The sequence below is a fragment of the Panthera leo genome, chromosome B3 (assembly GCF_018350215.1).
Source record: "Panthera leo isolate Ple1 chromosome B3, P.leo_Ple1_pat1.1, whole genome shotgun sequence".
NCBI classification, from domain to species: domain Eukaryota; kingdom Metazoa; phylum Chordata; class Mammalia; order Carnivora; family Felidae; genus Panthera; species Panthera leo.
The window spans coordinates 70,111,266-70,133,169 of NC_056684.1; the positions used below are offsets into that span (position 1 = coordinate 70,111,266).

A 21,904-nucleotide genomic window follows, 5' to 3' on the forward strand; every position below is an offset into this window, starting at 1 on the left:
TTTGTTTTAATAAAGTGGGGTTTTTTTTTTAAAAGGAAGATTCCAAGCAGCCTGAACATGGGAGAAAAGCAAACTCCGCTGTTGGATTTTGTTTTAATCTTCTCTGTATTCTATTTTATGTTATGTCTTACAAATTAAAATTATATTCTGATAAAATTTAGTTGATCACTTTCATGTGCCTGATAGTTGACAGGTCCTTTCATATCCATCTCTTTTCTTTATATAGATTCAGAACAAAATCTGAAACTTAAGATAATGGAACTGCAGAATTATTCCTTGGTGTCAGAATTTGTGTTGTATGGACTCTGCACTTCACAGCATCTCCAACATTTTTTCTTTATATTTTTCTCTGGGATCTATGTGGTCACTGTGTTGGGTAACCTCATTATTGTGGTCACTGTAATTTCTGACCCCCACTTGCACTCTTCCCCTATGTACTTCCTGCTGGGAAATCTAGCCTTCTTGGACATATGGCTAGCCTCATTTGCCACCCCCAAGATGATCAGGGACTTTCTTAGTGATCGAAAGCTCATCTCCTTTGGAGGATGTATGGCTCAGATCTTCTTCTTGCACTTCATTGGTAGGGCTGAGATGGTGCTTCTGGTTTCCATGGCCTATGACAGATATGTGGCTATATGCAAACCTTTGCATTATATGACCATGATGAGTCGGAAAACCTGTATGGGACTGGTGTTGGTTTCATGGGTCATTGGATTTGTGCACTCCATCAGCCAAGTAGCCTTTACTGTGAATTTACCTTACTGTGGCCCCAATGAAGTGGACAGCTTCTTCTGTGACCTTCCCCTTGTGATCAAGCTTGCCTGCATGGACACCTATGTCTTGGGTATACTCATGATCTCAGACAGTGGGTTGCTCTCTATGAGCTGTTTTGTGCTCCTCTTGGTCTCCTACACTGTTATTCTCATCACTGTCCGACAGCATGCTGCTGGTGGGGTATCCAAAGCACTCTCTACTTGCTCTGCACATATCATGGTAGTTCTGCTCTTCTTTGGGCCCTGCATTTTCATTTATGTGTGGCCTTTCAGTCGGTTCTCTGTGGACAAGCTCTTATCTGTATTTTATACCATTTTTACTCCTCTCTTGAACCCCCTTATTTACACATTGAGAAATAAAGAGATGAAAACAGCTATGAAGAAGCTGTGTAACCAACATGTGACTTCTCACTGAATTCCAGCTTTCCATAGAGCTACATGTTCTTACTCATTCAGTGTATATAATTTCTTTAATATGATTCTGTTCAAATATTTCAATCTGATGGTTTATTGATAGAATTTGTATTGTGTTATATTTCAGAGAAATAGTTGATTTCAACAAAAATCATATATATATAGTTTTATTCTATATAATATAATTTTATATTATTAATATAATTTTATAATATAACTTTATAATATCACTTATTTATTAGTTTTTGTATATCACAATATTATATAATTTTATATTATAAGCATAGTTTATAACTATAACTCCATTGTACTATGACATTAGTATGATCATATAATAACTATATAATATAAATCTATATGCACACACATACACGTACATACACGTTTAACCCAACAATTTCACTTTGTACTTGGCGATTTTCTTTCTCTGTTTTTTTAGAACTTTTTTTTACATGTTTATTGATTTCTGAGAAAGAGACAGAGCACAAGTTGGGGAGGGGCAGAGAGAGAGAGGGAGACACAGAATCTGAAGCAGGCTCCAGGCGCTGAGCTGTCAGCACAGAGCCCAACGCGGGGCTTGAATCCACAAACCATGAGATCATGACCTGAGCCGAAGTTGGTCGCTTAACTGACTGAGCCAGGTGCCCCTCTTCAACTCTGTTACAATGAGATTTCTCTTACTATTTTATTTTGTCTAAAATATTTATATAAAATGGATTTTATTTTCCTAATCATAGTCCAACACAGCAAGAGCTGTCAGTTCATAGGCATTCAAGACACGAGACATTCAGCACAAGGAAACTAACCCAAGAATAAAATGCTCTATGAATCTTTCTCCTGGCTTTGAAAGACTGCAAGGAGGAAAAAAGACACTATTTCAAGATCCTATTGATTTAAAAAGTGTACTTTTTCTTATGAATGTGTATTATGCTTAACGTTTTTATTGAAAAATATGAATGTATGCCAGTGAAATTCAATTACAGAAGTTAATTTTCACATGGGAAGAATCAGTATTTTATGGCTCAATATTTCATGGTATAAATTAAGGTATTGTGTTACTATTTAATATGCACTGGATCAGGAAATTAAAACATTTTTACCCACAGATTTTTAAACACTGGATCTACACTGCATCTTAATGAGTTGATCTGTCCCTTGGGGAGTCATCTATTAGGAAGTATGTTTGAGTATGACAGATTCAGATCTTATGCTGAGCTTTTAAATGTCTTTGGAACCTAAAAAGATAATCATAAGCAAGAGTTAAATTTTATATTAACCAAATGGTCAGAGAATTTAAACAATTTTCTTATATGTTGATTCTGGAACACCAAACCAAAGGAGAGAATTGGGTAATATTCAAATTATGTGAATAATTGGATGAAGCTTCCAGTAATTTTAGACAATGTTTTTAATCAGGAGAAACATGCTCCTGGGTACTTCTGGCTTCTCTAATGACTGTAATCTTACACATTTGCATAAACACTAAAAGAACACAGTTTGAAAACATCTGCCTTAGGAAAAATTTCTCAACACTCCCCTTGCTTGCTACTGCAATAATACTGTGTTTTGGTTTCATAGACTTTAGACAGTTAATTTTTTTTTATGTTTATATGTAAACATTTAAAGAGTTTAAAAACTCCAAAGAGATATATACACCCCTATGCTCACTTAGTATTATTTACAATAGCCAAGATTTGGAAGCCACCTAAGTGTCCAAGTTTAGATGAATGAATGAAGTAGTTGAATATATTTATGGTGGAATATTATTCCACCATTAAAAAAGGAGGAAATGTTACCATTCAGAACAAAATAGATGGACCTAGAAGGTTTTATGGTAAGTGAAGTAAGTCAGAGAAAGACAAATGCCATATGATTGCACTTACATGTGGAGTCTCAAAAACAAAAGAAACAAACAATGGAGACCCAGACTTATAGATACAGAGAACAAACTGGTGGTTGTCCTATGGGAGGAGGGAGAGGGATGGGCAAAATAAATGAAGGGAAATAGACACAAAGTTTCAATTATAAAATAAATTTCAGGAATATGAAGTACAGCATAGGGAATATAGTCAATAATATCATAGTAACTTAGTATGTGGACACCTAGCAACTAGACTTCCTGTGGGGATCCTTTTCATAATATATCAAAATATCAAATCACTGATGTACACTGGAAACTAATAGGATTGTGTACGTCAATTATACTTAAAACAAAGAAAAGAGTGGTTATAAAAAGCTTTCAGGAAGATGACACCTTATTCCTCTCTTATATTGTTGAAGAGAGCAAAAGAATGCCTAAAATCTGAAGGATAAAAGTTATATTTATAAACCTGCTAGAATACATTGAAATAAAAAAGGAGGAAACATATGTCGTGTCTTCCAGGTTAAATCCCATTTTGAAGAGAGCAAAAGAAGGCCTAAAATCTGAAGGATAAAAGTTGTATTTATTAAATTTTTTTTTAATGTTTTTATTTATTTTTGAAGGAGAGAGAGAGAGAGAGAGCATGAGCGGGGGAGGAACAGAGAGAGAGGGAGACACAGAGTCAGAAGCAGGCTCCAGGCTCTAAGCTGTCAGCACAGAGCCCGATGCTGGGCTGGAACCCACAAACTGTGAGATTATGACCTGAGCCCAAGGCAGCCGCTCAACTGACTGAGCCACCCAGGCGCCCCTAAAAGTTGTATTTATAAACCTGCTAGAATACTTTAAAATAAAAAAGGAGGAAAAATATGTCGTGTCTTCTAGGTTAAATCTTTTTATAAGTAAACAGCATTTCTACGGGACTCTATTTCATTTTTTCCTCTTAATGGCTTTATTGCAAAATTTTGCAGGGACTCTTGAGTTTCCCTTTGAAGAAATGGGACAAAAAGTGTTGGTTGCCCTGACTCCTCTCCCCACCCTCTGGCCAAATAAGTTTCAGCTGTTTGGGCATTTCTGTTGCCTCTAAAATCAAAAGAAACAGCAGCAAGCAAGTGTTACCGCGCGGAGTAGGACCCAGAAACCTGTGAGGCGGCGCATTCCCAGGTGTGCTGAGAATGCAAGGGCTGCAGGCCTTGGTGGAGCCTCAGGTGGGCGGCGCGCAGGCGCCGTGGGGAGTTGGGCCAGGGCCCGGGGCGCCGCCAGGAGGGCTGCAGACAGTGTGGTCAGGACGTGGTGCCCCCTGGCTTGCCTTCTTTCGGACCTCTGTGCTTGCACGTCTATGGCACCACCTGGCTGGGCGGCCGGTGATGTCCAGGGGGTCTCCGGGCAGGATTGGCCGCTGGTCGAACACACACTGGGGGGAAGCCTGGCTGCCTCCGTGAGACCTCAGGTGGGCGTGGACGCCTCGGGGGCAGATGGGCCTTCCTGACGACGTGGGGGCGCTGGCCAGCGGGGACTCCTCCGAGGCGTGGCCTGCTTCCTGTTGAGGATCCTTAGATGTCAGCAGCCACTTTTTGGGGACCCTGGATCTCGGCCAGGTAGGTGGACCGTCAGCACGCAGGTGTAGAGGCGGTGCCGGGCCGTGGAGAAGAAGCGGGTGGCGTCCACGGGCGGGTTCTTGCTGTGGAAGAGCGTGCCCCGCGTGTTCTCCTCATGCAGTGTCCCCTCTTTGTGTGATGTTCCTGCCGGGCACGTTCTTGATGGGTCCCACATAACGGCTCCCCGTAAGGGTTGTTCTCTGGGTCGGCCTCTGGTACAGCCCTCCTTCCTCCTGGTCATGTAGTTGGGGGCCTGTATTGTGATGATGATTTCACAGTATATACAAACGGATTTATTACGTTGTACACCTCAACTTTGACCCAACCTCAGGCAGCTTTCTGTCAGGGACATGGCAGTGATTTCTCAGTTGTGTGGGGCAGACAGCAGTTGTGGTCAGTCTGGTCCCAAAAATGAGGGGAAAATAAGTTGTTGTGGTTGTCCCAGTGAGGGGGTGATTAGTACTCTTTTGCACGTAGTCCTGGTTAAAATGCCAAAATTGAGGGCTTTCCAGAGAGTTCATGAGAATGAGACGCAGAGAAGGGACTAGTCTTGGACTGTCTTCCACTTGAATTGAGACAGTGTTCTTTTGGGACAAGAATCACATCACAGACATTTCAGCTTCTGCAGTGCTTCTGTAATGCCTGTAACGGGGGGGGGGGGGGGGGGGGGGGGGGGGGGGAGGGGAGGGAGGGAAAAGAACTTAAAAGGAAATCTGCCTTAGGATTAATTTCCTTGGTTTTTAATGTTGTAATACTAATTATTGACTTTGTAGACATTACACATAGCCATTTTTTTTTTTTTTACCATCAAGGTATATTTAATACTATTCACACATTTATTTATGCAATTAAATGTTTGTCAAGCATCTGCTGTGTTTCAGATTCCATGAATAGAGCTAGGGGTGGATATAAAGTATTTAGGAACACACATTCCCAGTTTAGTGGAATTAAAGCAAGTATATAGTCACAAAATATTCTATCAGGTGAGAGCTATGATAGAGATAAACATGATGTCTGAGAGTATAGGAGACGGAAACTTAATCCAGTCCTGATGATTAGCGAAGGCTTCCCTTATTACCTCAATTTTTCTCTGATTCCTGAGGACCCTGTATTTTGTCCGGTTACTATGCACACATACACACACATGCACAGCATGTTTAGCACAGAACCAGTCCTAGAGTAAATGCTGAAATAGATGCTAGATCCCACAGGTGTTTATGACTTTTTAGAGGTATCCGTGGCTCTTGTCTCATCCCCAATCTCTGCTCAGCTCTCCTTGCTTTGGTCAGATCCATGAAGATGGATATGAACCCTGCACCCTCGCTTTAGGCACAGAAATCCCTGGAGTTGAGGTGTCTGGACTGGGTAAGGATGGCTGCTTGCCATGTTAGTGAAACTTGAGTGAGTAAAGTCACCAGTTTTCCCCACTGTGGACTTTTGCAGGGAACTTGTCATTGTCAGTGCACAGAGAGCCATACATTTATTTTATTTTTTACACATTTTTATTTAAATTCCAGTTAACATACAGTGTAATGTTATTTTCGGGTGTACAATATAGTGCTTCAACATTTTCGTACAACACTGGGTGCTCTTTGCAAGTGCACTCTTCAATCCCCATCACCCATTTTACCCATCAACCCACCCACCCTCCCTCTGGTAACAGTTCTCTCTAGTTAAGAGTCTGTTTCTTGGTTTGTCTCCTCTCTCTCTCTTTTTCTCCTTTGTTTCTCAAATTCCACCATAGATTTTAAATAAAGGAATTTCTTTGAATTTTGAAGAAGGGTTTATGAAACTCACTTTCCTATTTTGAAATAAATTAAAATACAGAATACAATGTTTTCAAACTGTAATTTGAAGACTATTTACATTAAAATCACCTGAGATGCTTTTAAAATGCAAACAATCTGGATGCATCATTGCTTTGCTTAATTAGAATTCTGGGAACAAATCCCAGAAATATGCTTTTTACTATAAACTACTTCAGGTAATTCTAATTCACAGTCGTGACTGAGAACCCCTGGATAATTGTCACGTTATCCATCTATAAGAGTAGTTGCTATTAAAGGATGGTTAGAATAATTTGCTTATGTGAGAAGTCTCTGTTAATGGACCATGATGCATTCTTAGAAATACATCACTAGGATATGTTAATTCTAAAACTGTGACCTCATAAAAATGTTGTTTATGGACAGAAGAGTAGGTCACTGAGAATTTGCTCAGTGAAGTTCAAGGCATCTTTTTCTATTTTTAAATAATTAGCATGAGTGGGAGAGAGGGGAAGAGGGAGAGAGAGTCCCATGACCCTGCTATCATGATCTGAGCTAAAATTGAGTGGGGTTATCCACTGACTGAGCCACCCAGGCCCCCTGAAGTTGAAGGCATCTTAAATATTTATTTACCTGTAGTCACTAAGAGATAAGCTGCTTCCTCTTTTAGTTCTCTGTGCTTTATAAATGTTTTTCTTTAACATAAATATTTAAATAGTCTTTAAATCAAACTATTTTTGTCTAAAGAATCCTTCAAGTAAGTAATTTAAATGCCAAATTCTTAAAGCAGGGCCCCCAAATTTAAGAATTACCATCTGAAGTAAAATTTCATTGGATACTCTCTCCTGCTTTGTCAAGGATTAGTTGGCCATACATTTGAGGGTCCAGTTCTGGAGTCTCTATTCTATTCCATTGGTCTATGTCTGTTTTTGTGCCAATATCATACTGTCTTGATGATTATAGCTTTGTAGTAGAGGCTAAAGTCTGGGATTGTGATGCCTCCCACTTTGTTTTTCTTCTTCAGTATTACTTTGGCTATTTGGGGTCTTTTGTGATTCCATACAAATTTAAGGATTGTTTGTTCTAGCTTTGAGAAGAATGCTGGTGCAAATTTGATTGGGATTGCATTGAATGTGTAGATTGCTTTACGCAGTATTGACATTTTAACAATATTTATTCTTCCAATCCATGAGCATGGAATGTTTTTCCATTTCTTTGTGTCTTCTTCAATTTCCTTCATAAGCCTTCTATAGTTTTCAGCATACCGATCTTTTACATCTTTGATTAGGTTTATACCTAGGTATTTTATGGTTCTTGGTGCGATTGTAAATGGGATCAGTTTCTTTATTTGTCTTTCTGTTGCTTCATTACTGGTGTATAAAAATGCAACCAATTTCTGTTCGTTGATTTTGTACCCTAAGACTTTGCTGAATTCATGTATCAGTTCTAGCAGACTTCTGGTGGAGTCTGTTGGGTTTTCCATGTAGAGTATCATGTTTTCTGCGAAAAGTGAAAGTTTGACTTCTTCTTTGCCAATTTTGATGCCTTTGATTTCTTTTTGTTGTCTGCTTCCTGATGCTAGGACTTCCAACACTATGTTAAACAACAGTGGTGAGGGTGGACATCCCTGTCATGTTAGTCACTTAACAAATGGTGCTGGGAGAACAGGACAGCAACATGCAGAAGAATGAAAGTTGACCACTTTTTTACACCATGCACGAAAATAAATTCAAAATGTATGAAAGACCTGAATGTGGGACAGGAAACCATCAAAACCCTAGAGGAGAAAGCAGGAAACAACCTCTTTGACCTCAGCCACAGCAATTTCTTACTTGACACATCTCCAGAGACAAGGGAATTAAAAGCAAAAATGAACTATTGGGACGTCATGAAGATAAAAAGCTTCTGCACTGCAAAGAAAACAATCAATAAAACTAAAGGCAACCGACGGAACGGGGAAAATTATTTGCAAATGACATGTCAGATAAAGGGCTAGTATCCAAAATCTGTAAAGAACTCAGCTAATTCCACTCCCAAAAAACAAGCAATCCAATGAAGAAATGGACAGAAGACATGAATAGACACTTCTCCAAAGAAGATATCCAGATGGTTAATGGACACATGAAACGATGCTCAGCATCACTCATCATCAGGGAAATACAAATCAAAGCCACACTGAGATATCACCTTACACAAGTCAGAGTGGCTAAAACAAACAAATCAGGAGACTATAGATGCTGGAGAGGATGTGGAGAAAGAGGAACCCTTTTGCACTGTTGGTGGGAATGCAAACTGGTGCAGCCACTCTGGAAAACAGTGTGGAGGTTCCTTAAAAAATTAAAAATAAAACTACCTTATGACCCAGCAATAGCACTGCTAGGAATTTACCCAAGGGATGAAGGAGTGCTGATACATAGGGGCACATGTACCCCAATGTTTTTAGCAGTACTTTCAACAATAGCCAAATTATGGAAAGAGCCTAAATGTCCATCAACTGATGAATGGATAAAGAAGATGTGGTTTATATATACAATGGAATACTATTTGGCAATGAAAAAGAATGAAATCTGGCCATTTGCAGCAACATGGATGGAACTGGAGGGTATTATGCTAAGTGAAACAAGTCAGTCAGAGAAAGACAAATACCATATATTTTCACTCATGTAGATCTTGATTAACTTAACAGAAGACCATGCGGGATGGGAAGAGGAAAAAGTAGCTACAGAGAGGGAGGGAGGCAAACCATAAGAGACTCTTAAATACAGAGAACAAACTGAGGGGTGATGGGGGATAGGGGAGAGGTGGAAAGTGGGTGATGGGCGTTAAGGAGGGCACTTGTTGGGATGAGCACTGGGTGTTTTATGGAAACCAACTTGACAATATATTTAAAAATAAATAAATTAAGTAAAATTTCATTTCTATACAATGGGAAAATTAGTTTTTTCATTTCTGTGTTTTCCTCCTTGATCTCAGATGCAGTTTGAAGAAGTAAAGGTTAGGGAGACTTTCATAGAAAGAAATGTATGTCCAGCTGTTGGATCTCCTGATATTGCCACTTTCTTCCATTAGAAGGGCCCTGAGGATCTTGCTGAAGGAAGGGCCACTTGCAGTTTTATGATTCTGCTTAAGAAACACATTCTTCCCAATTCATTCCTTTAAATCAATTATCAGAATTCTGTAAAGCTATTATGTAAATAATATGTAAATAGCTATTATGTAAAGCTATAATGTCTAATTCCAACATTAACCTGTAAATCTCCTGAAGTCAGGATCAGTGTTTTACCTCAAAACTTTACATAGTACTAGGCAAATGGTAGATGCTTATTAGGAATAGTAGTTATTAAGTATTTTACCCAAATGGATAAGTTAACACACTAATTAAAAAAAAAACAACCTTATAGCTTTAACGAAGATTTCTTCCTAAATCAGATTTAATAAAAGCTTAAATGTGTGTTTTTAAATAATAATTTTTGATAAATTCTTTATTATTTTGCTTTTGGTCTTTTAGGTATCACTAGACATAGCCAATATGTGAAGCAAATTACTCTGAAGTCTTAATTTGTATTCCTGGGACTTTATACCTATGGACCAGTGCTACATTTTCTCCTTGCTTTCTCTACCGGGTTTTCTGTAACAATGGTCCTGGGAAACCTCCTTGTGTTTACAGTGACCTTTGATCCTCATTTACATTACCCCCCATGTACTTCCTTTTAGCTAAACTCTCCTTTATTGATTTGTGTCTTTCCACCTTAAGGGTTTCTAAGATGATTGTGACCTGTGTTCTGGGCACAAAACCACATACTTTCAGGGGTGTGTCACCAGATGTTTGCCCTTCATGTCCTGGGTGGATCTGAGATGGTCTTGCTCATTGCTCTGGCCTTGGACAGATAAGTGGCCATATGCAAGCCCCTCCACTACCTGACTATCATGAGCCCACACATGTGCATTTTGCTTCTGTCCGGTGCTTGGGTTATTGGACTCATTCATGCAGTGGTCCAGTTAGCTTTTGTTGTCCATTTGCCTTTTTGTGGTCCTAATGAGATAGATAGCTTTTACTGTGACCTTCCTTGGCTTATCAAACTTGCCTGCACAGACACCTACAGAATGGAATTCATGGTTAATGCCAACAGTGGGTTCGTTTCCATGGGCACCTTCTTCTTATTGCTCATCTCCTATATCTTCATCCTGGTCACTGTATGGAAACATTCCTCAGGTGGTTTGTCTAAAGCCTTTTCTACTCTGTCAGCTCACATCACTGTGGTGGTTTTGTTCTTCGGACCGTGCATCTTTGTTTATGTGTGGCCATTTCCCACAGTGCCAGTGGATAAGTTTTCTTGCCATTTTGGACTTTATGATCACACCCATTCTGAATCCCATTATCTACACGTTGAGGAACAAGGACATGAAGTTGGCAATGAGGAGATGGAGTTTGAGGATGATCTTCTAAATAGTTCTAAATGAGAAAACAAGTCATACCTTCTGCAAGCAATACTGTATGCACAAGTATTGAAGGGTTAAATATTATCTTAAGACCATTTGTTTTCTTTATTTCAGTAGCACAAATATCTTGGGTAGTTTATTTCATATTAATGGCCAATAGTGTGATTATAAATTTATTTAAGGCTATTTTGCATATTTTAAGATTTTAAATTACTGAAATACACTTTTTTGTTTGACTTACATATTGACTGGTCTATAGAATCTTGGAAAGTTTTTTGAATTTCAAGGCACATTTGCAGAGGTACCGGTGTATGCTGATATTTTTCTCTGTCACTGGGTTGAAAATATTCTTATGTAAAGGATGATTGGTTCTCCTAAGTTATTTTTGGCAAGCAAATCAGGCTTGTCCTTAAGTTGATTCAGGTGTGTTGTTACTTTTGTTAATAGATGCACTCAGTTACATGAATATAATTTTTGTCATATATTAAGTATCGTCTGATAATCGTATATGCAGAAAGTAACACATTGGGCAAAGAAATAGTTAAACAGTTATTAGTGTTTGAGATCGTATTAGGATCTGGCATCTAAGAGGACAATGTTTTATCTTTTTCATCTCAACTTTGCTTTCAACTATTCCCTTTAAATGTATAAAGTGACAGCAAAAAGATACGACTTAAGAAATAACATTCATTAAAGAGAGTAGAACTAGGATGGGGTTTAGAAAATGTTAAAGAGAAGGAACTCTTATGTAGTATTGCTTAGCCGTGGATACAAAGCAGCACTGAACACTCCATACTCAAGCATTAAGCCTGTGCTGTTTAGACTTGCAGGACTGACAGTTCACCACCCCACGAAGCAAAACAATGCCTTTTTAAAAACTTTATTTGTTGAAATTTTATTCTTATAGTGGAGTGAAATTTACTTCCCTTTGTATTTCATATTTCTTCTTTTTAATCTACAATTGTGCAGAATGAAATATCTTCCATGATGTCTCCTCCTTTTGTGTTTGAAAATTACACATTTGGGGCGCCCGGGGGGCTCAATCGGTTAAGCGTCCGACTTCGGCTCAGGTCACGATCTCGCGGTCCGCGGGTTTGAGCCCCGCGTCGGGCTCTGGGCTGATGGCTCAGAGCCTGGAGCCTGCTTCCGATTCTGTGTTTCCCTCTCTCTCTGCCCCTCCCCCGTTCATGCTGTGTCTCTCTCTGTCTCAAAAATAAACAAACGTTAAAAAAATTTTTTTTAAAAAGAAAATTACACATGATGATATATCTTATAACTTTAAGAATAAATATTGCCTCTGATGGTAAACATCTTAAGTCTTTTTAGGCAAAATTTCCCAATTTGGAAATTTCATGAGATTTATTTTGAGGCCACCTGAAATGTCCATTTAATTTTCTGTTAAAATCTGTTTCTTTTGGAACCTGGGTATAAGCTGATATTGATTCCAGCCATGAAGCAGGGAAAAATATATGATAACATTCCATCATAAAATGAAATGTCATTAAATCTGTAATACAAGATCTGTAAGAACATCTGAATCAGAAATTAAAAATCTTTGACTACAAAGGACTGAAAATTTGGAAATAAAAGTAAGAGTCATCTGCTACTCAGAAGATAATTGAACAAGACAAAATTACCATTTACAGTAGCCAAACTATGGAAGGACTCCAAGTGTCATTTAATAGATGAGAGATAGATAAAGAAGCGGTGGGGTATATATACCCACCTCTGTGTGTGTATGTGTATATATATACACACATATATACATATATACACATGTACATATACATACATGTATATGTACATATACATATACATAATATATATACATGTACATATATATAATATTTATATATACATATACATAAAAAATGAAATCTTGTTAGTTGCTACAATGTGGACAGAGCTCAAGAGTATAATGCTAAGTGAAATAAGTCAGCCAGAGAAAGACAAATACCATATGCTCTCACTTTTATGTGGAATTTAAGAAACAAAACAAATAGGCAAAGGGAAGAAAAGAGAGAGACAAAGTAATAGACTCATAACTATAGAGAACAAAGTGGTGATTACCAAGGGAAGGGTAGTGGGGGATGGGTGAAATAGAGGATGGGAATTAAAAAGTACACTTATCATGATGAAAAAAATTAAAAAAAAAACAAAACCCTACAAATTCCTTTTACAAAAACCAGGAAAAACAATAATCAAAAAACAAAAAACCTTTACAGAATAGAGCTGGTCAAATTGTCACTTTCTTGAAATTTGGGAACCATATGAATGTTCCCTTATGCTCCTTGGTTGTTCAGGGTATAAAATACTGCACACAGTCTAACTCTGAATTCATATTATTATATGTTGTAATATAAAACATTGTGTAATCACCCAAATTGCAGCTATTAGAATTTGTGTAAAGTCTGTCTTACTAAGAAGAAATTGGTTAAAAGAAACACAGGTTAAAATTGTTAGTTTGTTCTAAAGACCGTTTTGCTGAACCTCACAAACACAAAAATGAGGAATCAACTACCACATACCCCATGGAGAACAGAATGGCCAAAATTACAATGAGAGATACAGGATAAAAGGATGTTTCATAGAACTGGGCAAGGGGTAGTCAATATTTGTATAATTTGAAAATGAGGCAATAGAGTAGAATTAACATATCAAATTTTTTTTTATTAATGTGTCAAAAATAAAAGACCAGAATATATACATAATGATATATCTTATAATGAATTTGGAAAAGTTGGTACAAAATGGTGAATTCCAAGGCATAGCCTAGTAAAATTATTATCTATTTAAAATGTTGTATCGGGGTGCCTGGGTGGCTCAGTGGGTTAAGTGTCCGACTTTGGCTCAGGTCATGATCTCACGGTCCGTGAATTTAAACCCCGCATCAGGCTCTGTGCTGACAGCCCAGAGCCTGGAGCCTGTTTCGGATTCTGTGTCTCCCTCTCTCTCTGTCCCTCCCCTATTCATGCTCTGTCTCTGTCTCAAAAAAAATAAATAAACGTTAAAAAAATTTTTTTTTTAAAAATAAAATGTTGTATCTTCTGAGCCTCTTACCAAAATAACTGAACAAGGTCGATAGGAAAGAAAGTCAGGATGGCATCTGACTTCTTGATAGTAGTATGCAAAGAAAGGCAACAATGGATCTATATTTCCAAAAGATTCAAAGAAATAAAATGTGATATAAAAATTAGTTTAGAGCCAATCTATTTTTCAAGTATATGAGGGTTAAAGGAAATAACTTTAAGTATGCAAAACTTTGTAGGATGTTGTATGCATAAGCACTTCCTGAGATATCTAGAGGATTCTCCATCTAGTTAAGGGAGATTTGGAGAACCTTCAGTTATACTGTTGCTTAGAATTTATTTATTTTTTTTTCAATATATAAAATTTATTGTCAAATTGGTTTCCATACAACACCCAGTGCTCATGCCAAAAGGTGCCCTCCTCAACACCCATCACCTACCCTACCCTCCCTCCCACCCCCCATCAACCCTCAGTTTGTTCTCAGTTTTTAAGAGTCTCTTATGCTTTGGCTCTCTCCCACTCTAACCTCTTTTTTTTTTTTTCCTTCCCCTCCCCCATGGGTTTCTGTTAAGTTTCTCAGGATCCACATAAGAGTGAAACCATATGGTATCTGTCTTTCTCTGTATGGCTTATTTCACTTAGCGTAACACTCTCCAGTTCCATCCACGTTGCTACAAAGGGCCATATTTCATTCTTTCTCATTGCCACGTAGTAATCCATTGTGTATATAAACCACAATTTCTTTATCCATTCATCAGTTGACGGACATTTAGACTATTTCCATAATTTGGCTATTGTTGAGAGTGCTGCTAAAAACATTGGGGTACAAGTGCCCCAATGCATCAGTACTCCTGTATCTCTTGGGTAAATTCCTAGCAGTGCTACTGCTGGGTCATAGGGTAGGTCTATTTTTAACTTTTTGAGGAACCTCCACACTGTTTTCCAGAGTGGCTGCAACAGTTTGCATTCCCACCAATAGTGCAAGAGGGTTCCCATTTCTCCACATCCTCTCCAGCATCTATAGTCTCCTGATTTGTTCATTTTGGCCACTCTTACTGGCGTGAGGTGATATCTGAGTGCGGTTTTGATTTGTGTTTGCCTGATGAGGAGCGACATTGAGCATCTTTTCATGTGCCTGTTGGCCATCCGGATGTCTTCTTTAGAGAAGTGTCTATTCATGTTTTATGCCCATTTCTTCACTGGATTGTTTGTTTTTTCGGTTGGAGTTTGGTGAGCTCTTTATACATTTTGGAAACTAGCCCTTTGTCCGATATGTCATTTGCAAATATCTTTTCCCATTCCGTTGGTTGCCTTTTAGTTTTGTTGATTGTTTCCCTTGCTGTGCAGAAGCTTTTAATCTTCATGAGATCCCAGTAGTTCATTTTTGCTTTTAATTCCCTTGCCTTTGGGGATGTGTCAAGTAAGAAATTGCTACGACTGAGGTCAGAGAGGTCTTTTCCTGCTTTCTCCTCTAGGGTTTTGATGGTTTCCTGTCTCACATTCAGGTCCTTTATCCATTTTGAGTTTATTTTTGTGAATGGTGTGAGAAAGTGGTCTAGTTTCAACCTTCTGCATGTTGCTGTCCAGTTCTCCCAGCACCATTTGTTAAAGAGACTGTCTTGTTTCCATTGGATATTCTTTCCTGCTTTGTCAAAGATGAGTTGGCCATACATTTGTGGGTCTAGTTCTGGGGTTTCTATTCTCTTCCATGGGTCTATGTGTCTGTTTCTGTGCCAATACCATGCTGTCTTGATGATGACAGCTTTGTAGTAGAGGCTAAATTCTGGGATTGTGATGCCTCCTGCTTTGGTCTTCTTCTTCAAAATTACTTTGGCTATTTGGGGCCTTTTGTGGTTCCATATGAATTTTAGGATTGCTTGTTCTAGCTTCGAGAAGAATGCTGGTGCCATTTTGATTGGGATTGCATTGAATGTGTAGATAGCTCTGGGTAGTGTTGACATTTTAACAATATTTATTCTTCTAATCCATGAGCATGGAATGTTTTTCCATTTCTTTATATCTTCTTCAATTTCCTGCATAAGCTTTCTATAGTTTTCAGCATACAGATCTTTTACATCTTTGGTGAGATTTATTCCTAGGTATTTTATGCTTCTTGATGCAATTGTGAATGGGATCAGTTTCTTTATTTGTCTTTCTGTTGCTTCATTATTAGTGTATAAGAATGTAACTGATTTCTGTACATTGATTTTGTATCCTGCAACTTTGCTGAATTCATGTATCAGTTCTAGCAGAATTTTGGTGGAGTCTATCGGATTTTCGACGTATAATATCATGTAATCTGCAAAAAGAGAAAGCTGAACTTCATCTTTGCCAGCTTTGATGGCTTTGATTTCCTTTTGTTGTCTGATTGCTGATGCTAGGACTTCCAACACTATGTTAAAGAACAGCGGTGAGTTGGCCATCCCTGTCATGTTCCTGATCTCAGGGAAAAAGCTCTCAGTTTTTCCCCGTTGAGGATGATGTTAGCTGTGGGCTTTTCATAAATGGCTTTTATGATCTTTAAGTATGTTCCTTCTATCCCAACTTTCTCGAGGGTTTTTATTAATAAAGGATGCTGCATTTTGTCAAATGCTTTTTCTGCATCAATTGACAGGATCATATGGTTCTTCTCTTTTCTTTTATTAATGTGATGTATCACATTGATTGATTTGCAAATGTTGAACCAGCCCTGCATCCCAGGAATGAATCCAACTTGATCATGGTGAATAATTCTTTTTATATGCCATTGAATTCGATTTGCTAATATCTTCTTGAGAATTTTTGCATCCAAATTCATCAAGCCTATAGTTCTGTTTTTTTACTGGGTCTCTGTCTGGTTTAGGAATCAAAGTAATACTGGCTTTATAGAATGAGGCTGGAAGTTTTCCTTCCCTTTCTGGTTTTTCGAATATCCTTGAGAAGGATAGGTATTATTTCTGCTTTAAACGTCTGGTAGAACTGCCCTGGGAAGCCATCTGGTCCTGTACTCTTCTTTGTTGGGAGATTTTGATAACTGATTCAATTTCTTCTCGGGTTATGGGTCTGTTCAAGCTTTCTATTTCCTCCTGATTGAGTTTTGGAAGGGTGTGGGTGTTTAGGAATTTGTGCATTTCTTCCCAGTGTTGTAGTTTGTTGGCATATAATTTATCATAGTATTCCCTGATAATTGCTTGTATTTCTGAAGGATTGGTTGTAATAATTCCATTTTCATTCATGATTTTATCTATTTGGGTCATCTCCCTTTTCTTTTTGAGAAGCGTGGCTAGAGGTTTGTCAATTTTGTTTATTTTTTCAAAAAACCAACTCTTGGTTTCATTGATCTGCTCTACAGTTTTTTTAGATTCTATATTGTTTATTTCTGCTCTGATCTTTATTATTTCTCTTCTTCTGCTGGGTTTAGGCTGCCTTTGCTGTTCTGCTTCTATTTCCTTTAGGTGTGCTGTTAGATTTTGTATTTGGGATATTTCTTGCTTCTTGAGATAGGCCTGGATTGCAATGTATTTTCCTCTTGGGACTGCCTTTGGTGCATCCAAAGCATTTGGATTGTTGTATTTTCATTTTCATTTGTTTGCATATATTTTTTTAATGTCTTCTCTAATTGCCTGGTTGACGCATTCATTCTTTAATAGGGTGTTCTTTAACCTCCATGCTTTTGGAGGTTTTCCAGACTTTTTCCTGTGGTTGATCTCAAGCTTCATAGCATTGTGGTCTAAAAGTATGCATGGTATGATTTCAATTCTTGTATATTATGAAGGGCTGTTTTGTGACCCCGTATATGATCTATCTTGGAGAATGTTCCATGTGCACTCGAGAAGAAAGTATATTCCGTTGCTTTGGGATGCAGAATTTTAAATATATCTGTCAAGTCCATATGGTCCAATGTATCATTCAGGGCTCTTGTTTCTTTATTGACCATGTGTCTAGATGATCTATCCATTTCTGTAAGTGGAGTGTTAAAGTCCCCTGCAATGACCACATTCTTATCAATAAGGTTGCTTATGTTTGTGAGTAATTGTTTTATATATTTGGGGGCTCCTGTATTTGACGCATAGACTATAATTGTTAGCTCTTCCTGATGGATAGACCCTGTGATTATTATATAATGCCCTTCTTCATCTCTTGTTACAGCCTTTAATTTAAAGTCTAGTTTGTGTGATATAAGTATGGCTACTCCAGCTTTCTTTTGACTTCCAGTGGCATGATAAGTAGTTCTCCATCCCCTCACCTCAATCTGAAGGTGTCCTTCAGGTCTAAAATGAGTCTCTTGTAGACAGCAAATAGATGGGTCTTGGTTTTTATCCATTCTGATACCCTATGTCTTTTGGTTGGCGCATTTAGTCCATTTACATTCAGTGTTATTATAGAAAGATACGGGTTTAGAGTCATTGTGATGTCCATAGGTTTCATGCTTGTAGCGATGTCTCTGGTACTTTGTGTCATAGGATCCCCCTTAGGATCTCTTGTAGGGCTGGTTTAGTGGTGACGAATTCCTTCAGTTTTTGTTTGTTTGGGAAGACTTTATCTCTCCTTCTATTCTAAATGACACACTTGCTGGATAAAGGATTCTCGGCTGCACATTTTTTCTGTTCACCACATTGAAGATTTCCTGCCGTTCCTTTCTGGCCTGACAAATTTCAGTAGATAGATCGGTCATGAGTCTTATAGGTCTCCCTTTATATGTTAGAGCACGTTTATCTCTAGCTGCTTTCAGAATTTTCCCTTTATCCTTGTATTTTGCCAGTTTTACTGTGATATGTCGTGTGGAAGATTGATTCACGTTACGTCTGAAGGGAGTTCTCTGTCCCTCTTGGATTTCAATTCCTTTTTCCTTCCCCAGATCCGGGAAGTTCTCAGCTATTATTTCTTCAAGTACACCTTCAGCACCTTTTCCTCTCTCTCCCTCCTCTGGAATACCAATTATGCATAGATTATTTCGCTTTAGTGCATCACTTAGTTCTCTAATTTTCCCCTCATACTCCTTGAGTTTTTTATCTCTCTTTTTCTCAGCTTCTTCTTTTTCCATAATTTTATCCTCCAGTTCACCTATTCTCTCCTCTGCCTCTTCAATCCGAGCTGTGGTTGTCTCCATTTTATTTTGCAGCTCATTAATAGCATTTTTTAGCTCCTCCTGGCTGTTCCTTAGTCCCTTGATATCTGTAGCAATAGATTCTCTGCTGTCCTGTATACTGTTTTCAAGCCCAGTGATTAATTTTGTGACTATTATTCTAAATTCACTTTATGTTATATTGTTTAAATCCTTTTTGATCAGTTCATTAGCTGTTGTTATTTCCTGGACGTTTTTCTGAGGGGAATTCTTACGTTTCGCCATTTTGGATAGTCCCAGGAGTGGTGCGGGACTGGGGGGCACTTCCCCTGTGCTGTCTTGAATAACTTGTGTTGGTGGGCGGGGCCACCATCAGACCTGATGTCTGCCCCCAGCCCACCACTGGGGCCACAGTCAGACTGGTGTGTACCTTCTCTTCCCCTCTCCTAGGGGTGGGAATCACTGTAGGGTGGCGTGGCCTGTCTGGGCTCCTTGCACACTGCCAGGCTTGTGGTGCTGGGGATCTGGCGTATTAACTGGGGTGGATCGGCTAGGTGCACAGGGGAGGGAGGGGCAGGCTTAGCTTGCTTTTCCTTCCTTGATCCTCTTTGGGAGGGGCCCTGCGGCAACCAGAGGGAGTCAGACCCTCCACCGCCACCGGAGGCGTGGGTCCACAGAAGCACAGGGTTGGGTGTTTGCATGGTGCAAGCAAGTTCCCTGGCAGGAACTGGTTCCCTTTGGGTTTTGGGCTGGGGGATGGGCAAGGGAATGGCGCTGGCGAATGCCTTTGTTCCCCACCAAGCTGAGCTCTGTTGTCTGGGGCTCAACAACTCTAACTCCCATTGTCCTCCAGCCCTCCCAATCTCCGAGCAGAGCTGTTAACTTATAACCTTCAAGATGTTAAGTCCCACTTGCTGTCAGAACACACTCTGTCTGGGTCCTCCACTTTTGCAAGCCAGACTCGGGGCCTCTGCTTGGCTGGCGGGCTGCCCCTCCTCCCCGGCTCCCTCCCGCCAGTCCGTGTAGTGTGCACCGCCTCTCTGCCCTTCCTACCCTCTTCCGTGGGCCTCTTCTCTGCGCTTGGCTCTGGAGAATCCATTCTGCTAGTCTTTTGGCGGTTTTCTGGGTTATTTAGGCAGGTGTAGGTGGAATCTAAGTGATCAGCAGGACGCAGTGAGCCCAGCGTCCTCCTACGCCACCATCTTCAATACATTGTCTTTTTAAGAACCTTTAAAAAGTTCCCCAGGTGACTCTTGATACTTTTGGACAATACCAGACTGGAGCATATAAAGACTAAGACATTCTTGTGTATTTCAGAGTGCACTTAGGGAAACAAGTTGCACTTTGTAACTGGGCAGGAATATTGTTTGGTTAGAAGGGTAAAGGAAATGGAGGTCGGTGGTGTTACCCTAGCACAGGCCCGCCATTACTCCTGAGGAAACTGCCTCACTCCGAAAGCTCCTCGTCCACCTAGCAGGGCAGCTTTTCCCACCTAGAATTTAATACATTGTGTTATACATTTAAAGATGAGGCTACACGTGAAAGAATAGTATGTAAGGCTTAATTCTGTGATAAATTGAATATTTTTAATGGGGGAGATATAGAGAAAAAGTATGGAATAATTTTGATTTTTCTCATCAGCAATAGGTAGGAGTCAGAAAATATCGTAGAACTGTCAATGCCAAAAATGAAAGCCCTTTATTAAGTGAGGGAACTAAGCACATTACATGAAGGTAGACAGTATAATAAGGTATAAAATTTTATACCAAAATAATACAGAAATAAATTTCAAAAAATTAAAAATAGCAAATAAAGGAGACAATATTGTAGAGGAAATGTTAATAATAGCACAAAACAAAGGAAGACAATAAACAATGGAGGGAGGTTTTATTAATGCTGTCAGTGTTCAATCTGAGATAGGCCAAGTGGGAAACACAATACTTAAGTATTAAAATCTTCAAATAATGTAATAGTAAGCTAGATATTTGGGGGTCTATGAACATAGATCAGATTTTGTAGCACAATAATAGAATACAGTTTATCAAGTGTACATGTAACATGTAACTGGACACACCAGTGATTATTTAATGTCTATTTCCTCCACTAAGGAGTATACTTCCTGAAGGCAGATGAGGATTTTATGCCAGAACTTGACACAGTATCTGGTATATTTTTGGGTATTATCAGTAGGTGGTCAGTGAAAGGTGGTTGAATGAATGCATTCTTAAAAGCCTCTTGTGTCTGATAGTAAAGATTGTTTAAAATTTCCCACAGTTGGAAACCAATTAAAATCTTCTTTCAGCATTTCTAGCATACTTAGTTTTAGTTTTTTCTTTTAATGTAAACACAGAGTCAGTGAAGAAAGGGAACTCGTTTGTGGTGACTGAATTTATGTTCCTGGCGTATAACTTTTGGCCAAGGTAACTTTTCCTATTATCTATTTCTTAAAACATGTTCATCACCCCAAATAAACCTCATACCTGTTAGCAGTCAGTCCCAGTTCTGTCTCCTCACATCTCCCGGCAACCATGAAGCCACTTTCTGTCTCTATGGATTTGACTTCTCTGGACATTTTATATAAATGAAATATTATGTGACTTTTTGTGTGTCTGGCTTCCTTCACTGAGCAAACTGTTTTGAGGGGTTATCTATATTGTAGCATGCATCAGAATTTAAGTTCTTTCATGACTGAATAATATTCTATTGAATGAATATACCACATTTTATTCATCGGTTGGTGAATGTTTGGATTATCCCTACCTTTTGGCTATTGTGAACAGTGTTTCTACAAACATCTGTGCACGATTTTTTGTTGAACACCTTTTGTCAGTTCTCTTGAGTATAACTGCTGGGTCATATGGGTCCTATAGTAACTTTATGTTTAGCCTTTTGAGGACCTGTCAAACGGTTTCCACAGTGGCTGCACCATTTTATGTTCCCACCAGCAGTGTATACACATTTCAGTTTCTCCATATCCTCAC

At 38.8% G+C, this 21,904-nt stretch overlaps 1 protein-coding gene and 1 pseudogene across 1 annotated transcript; both read left to right on the forward strand.

The window, feature by feature from the left end:
* Positions 1-228: 228 nt before the first annotated feature.
* Positions 229-1,188, forward strand: LOC122222572 (olfactory receptor 4K14). The gene has a single exon (XM_042943138.1). It carries the CDS (start codon positions 256-258, stop codon positions 1,186-1,188), a length of 933 nt encoding a protein of 310 aa, XP_042799072.1. The 5' UTR covers positions 229-255.
* Positions 1,189-10,045: 8,857 nt separating this feature from the next.
* LOC122222573 lies at positions 10,046-10,856 on the forward strand (annotated as a pseudogene).
* Positions 10,857-21,904: the final 11,048 nt, after the last annotated feature.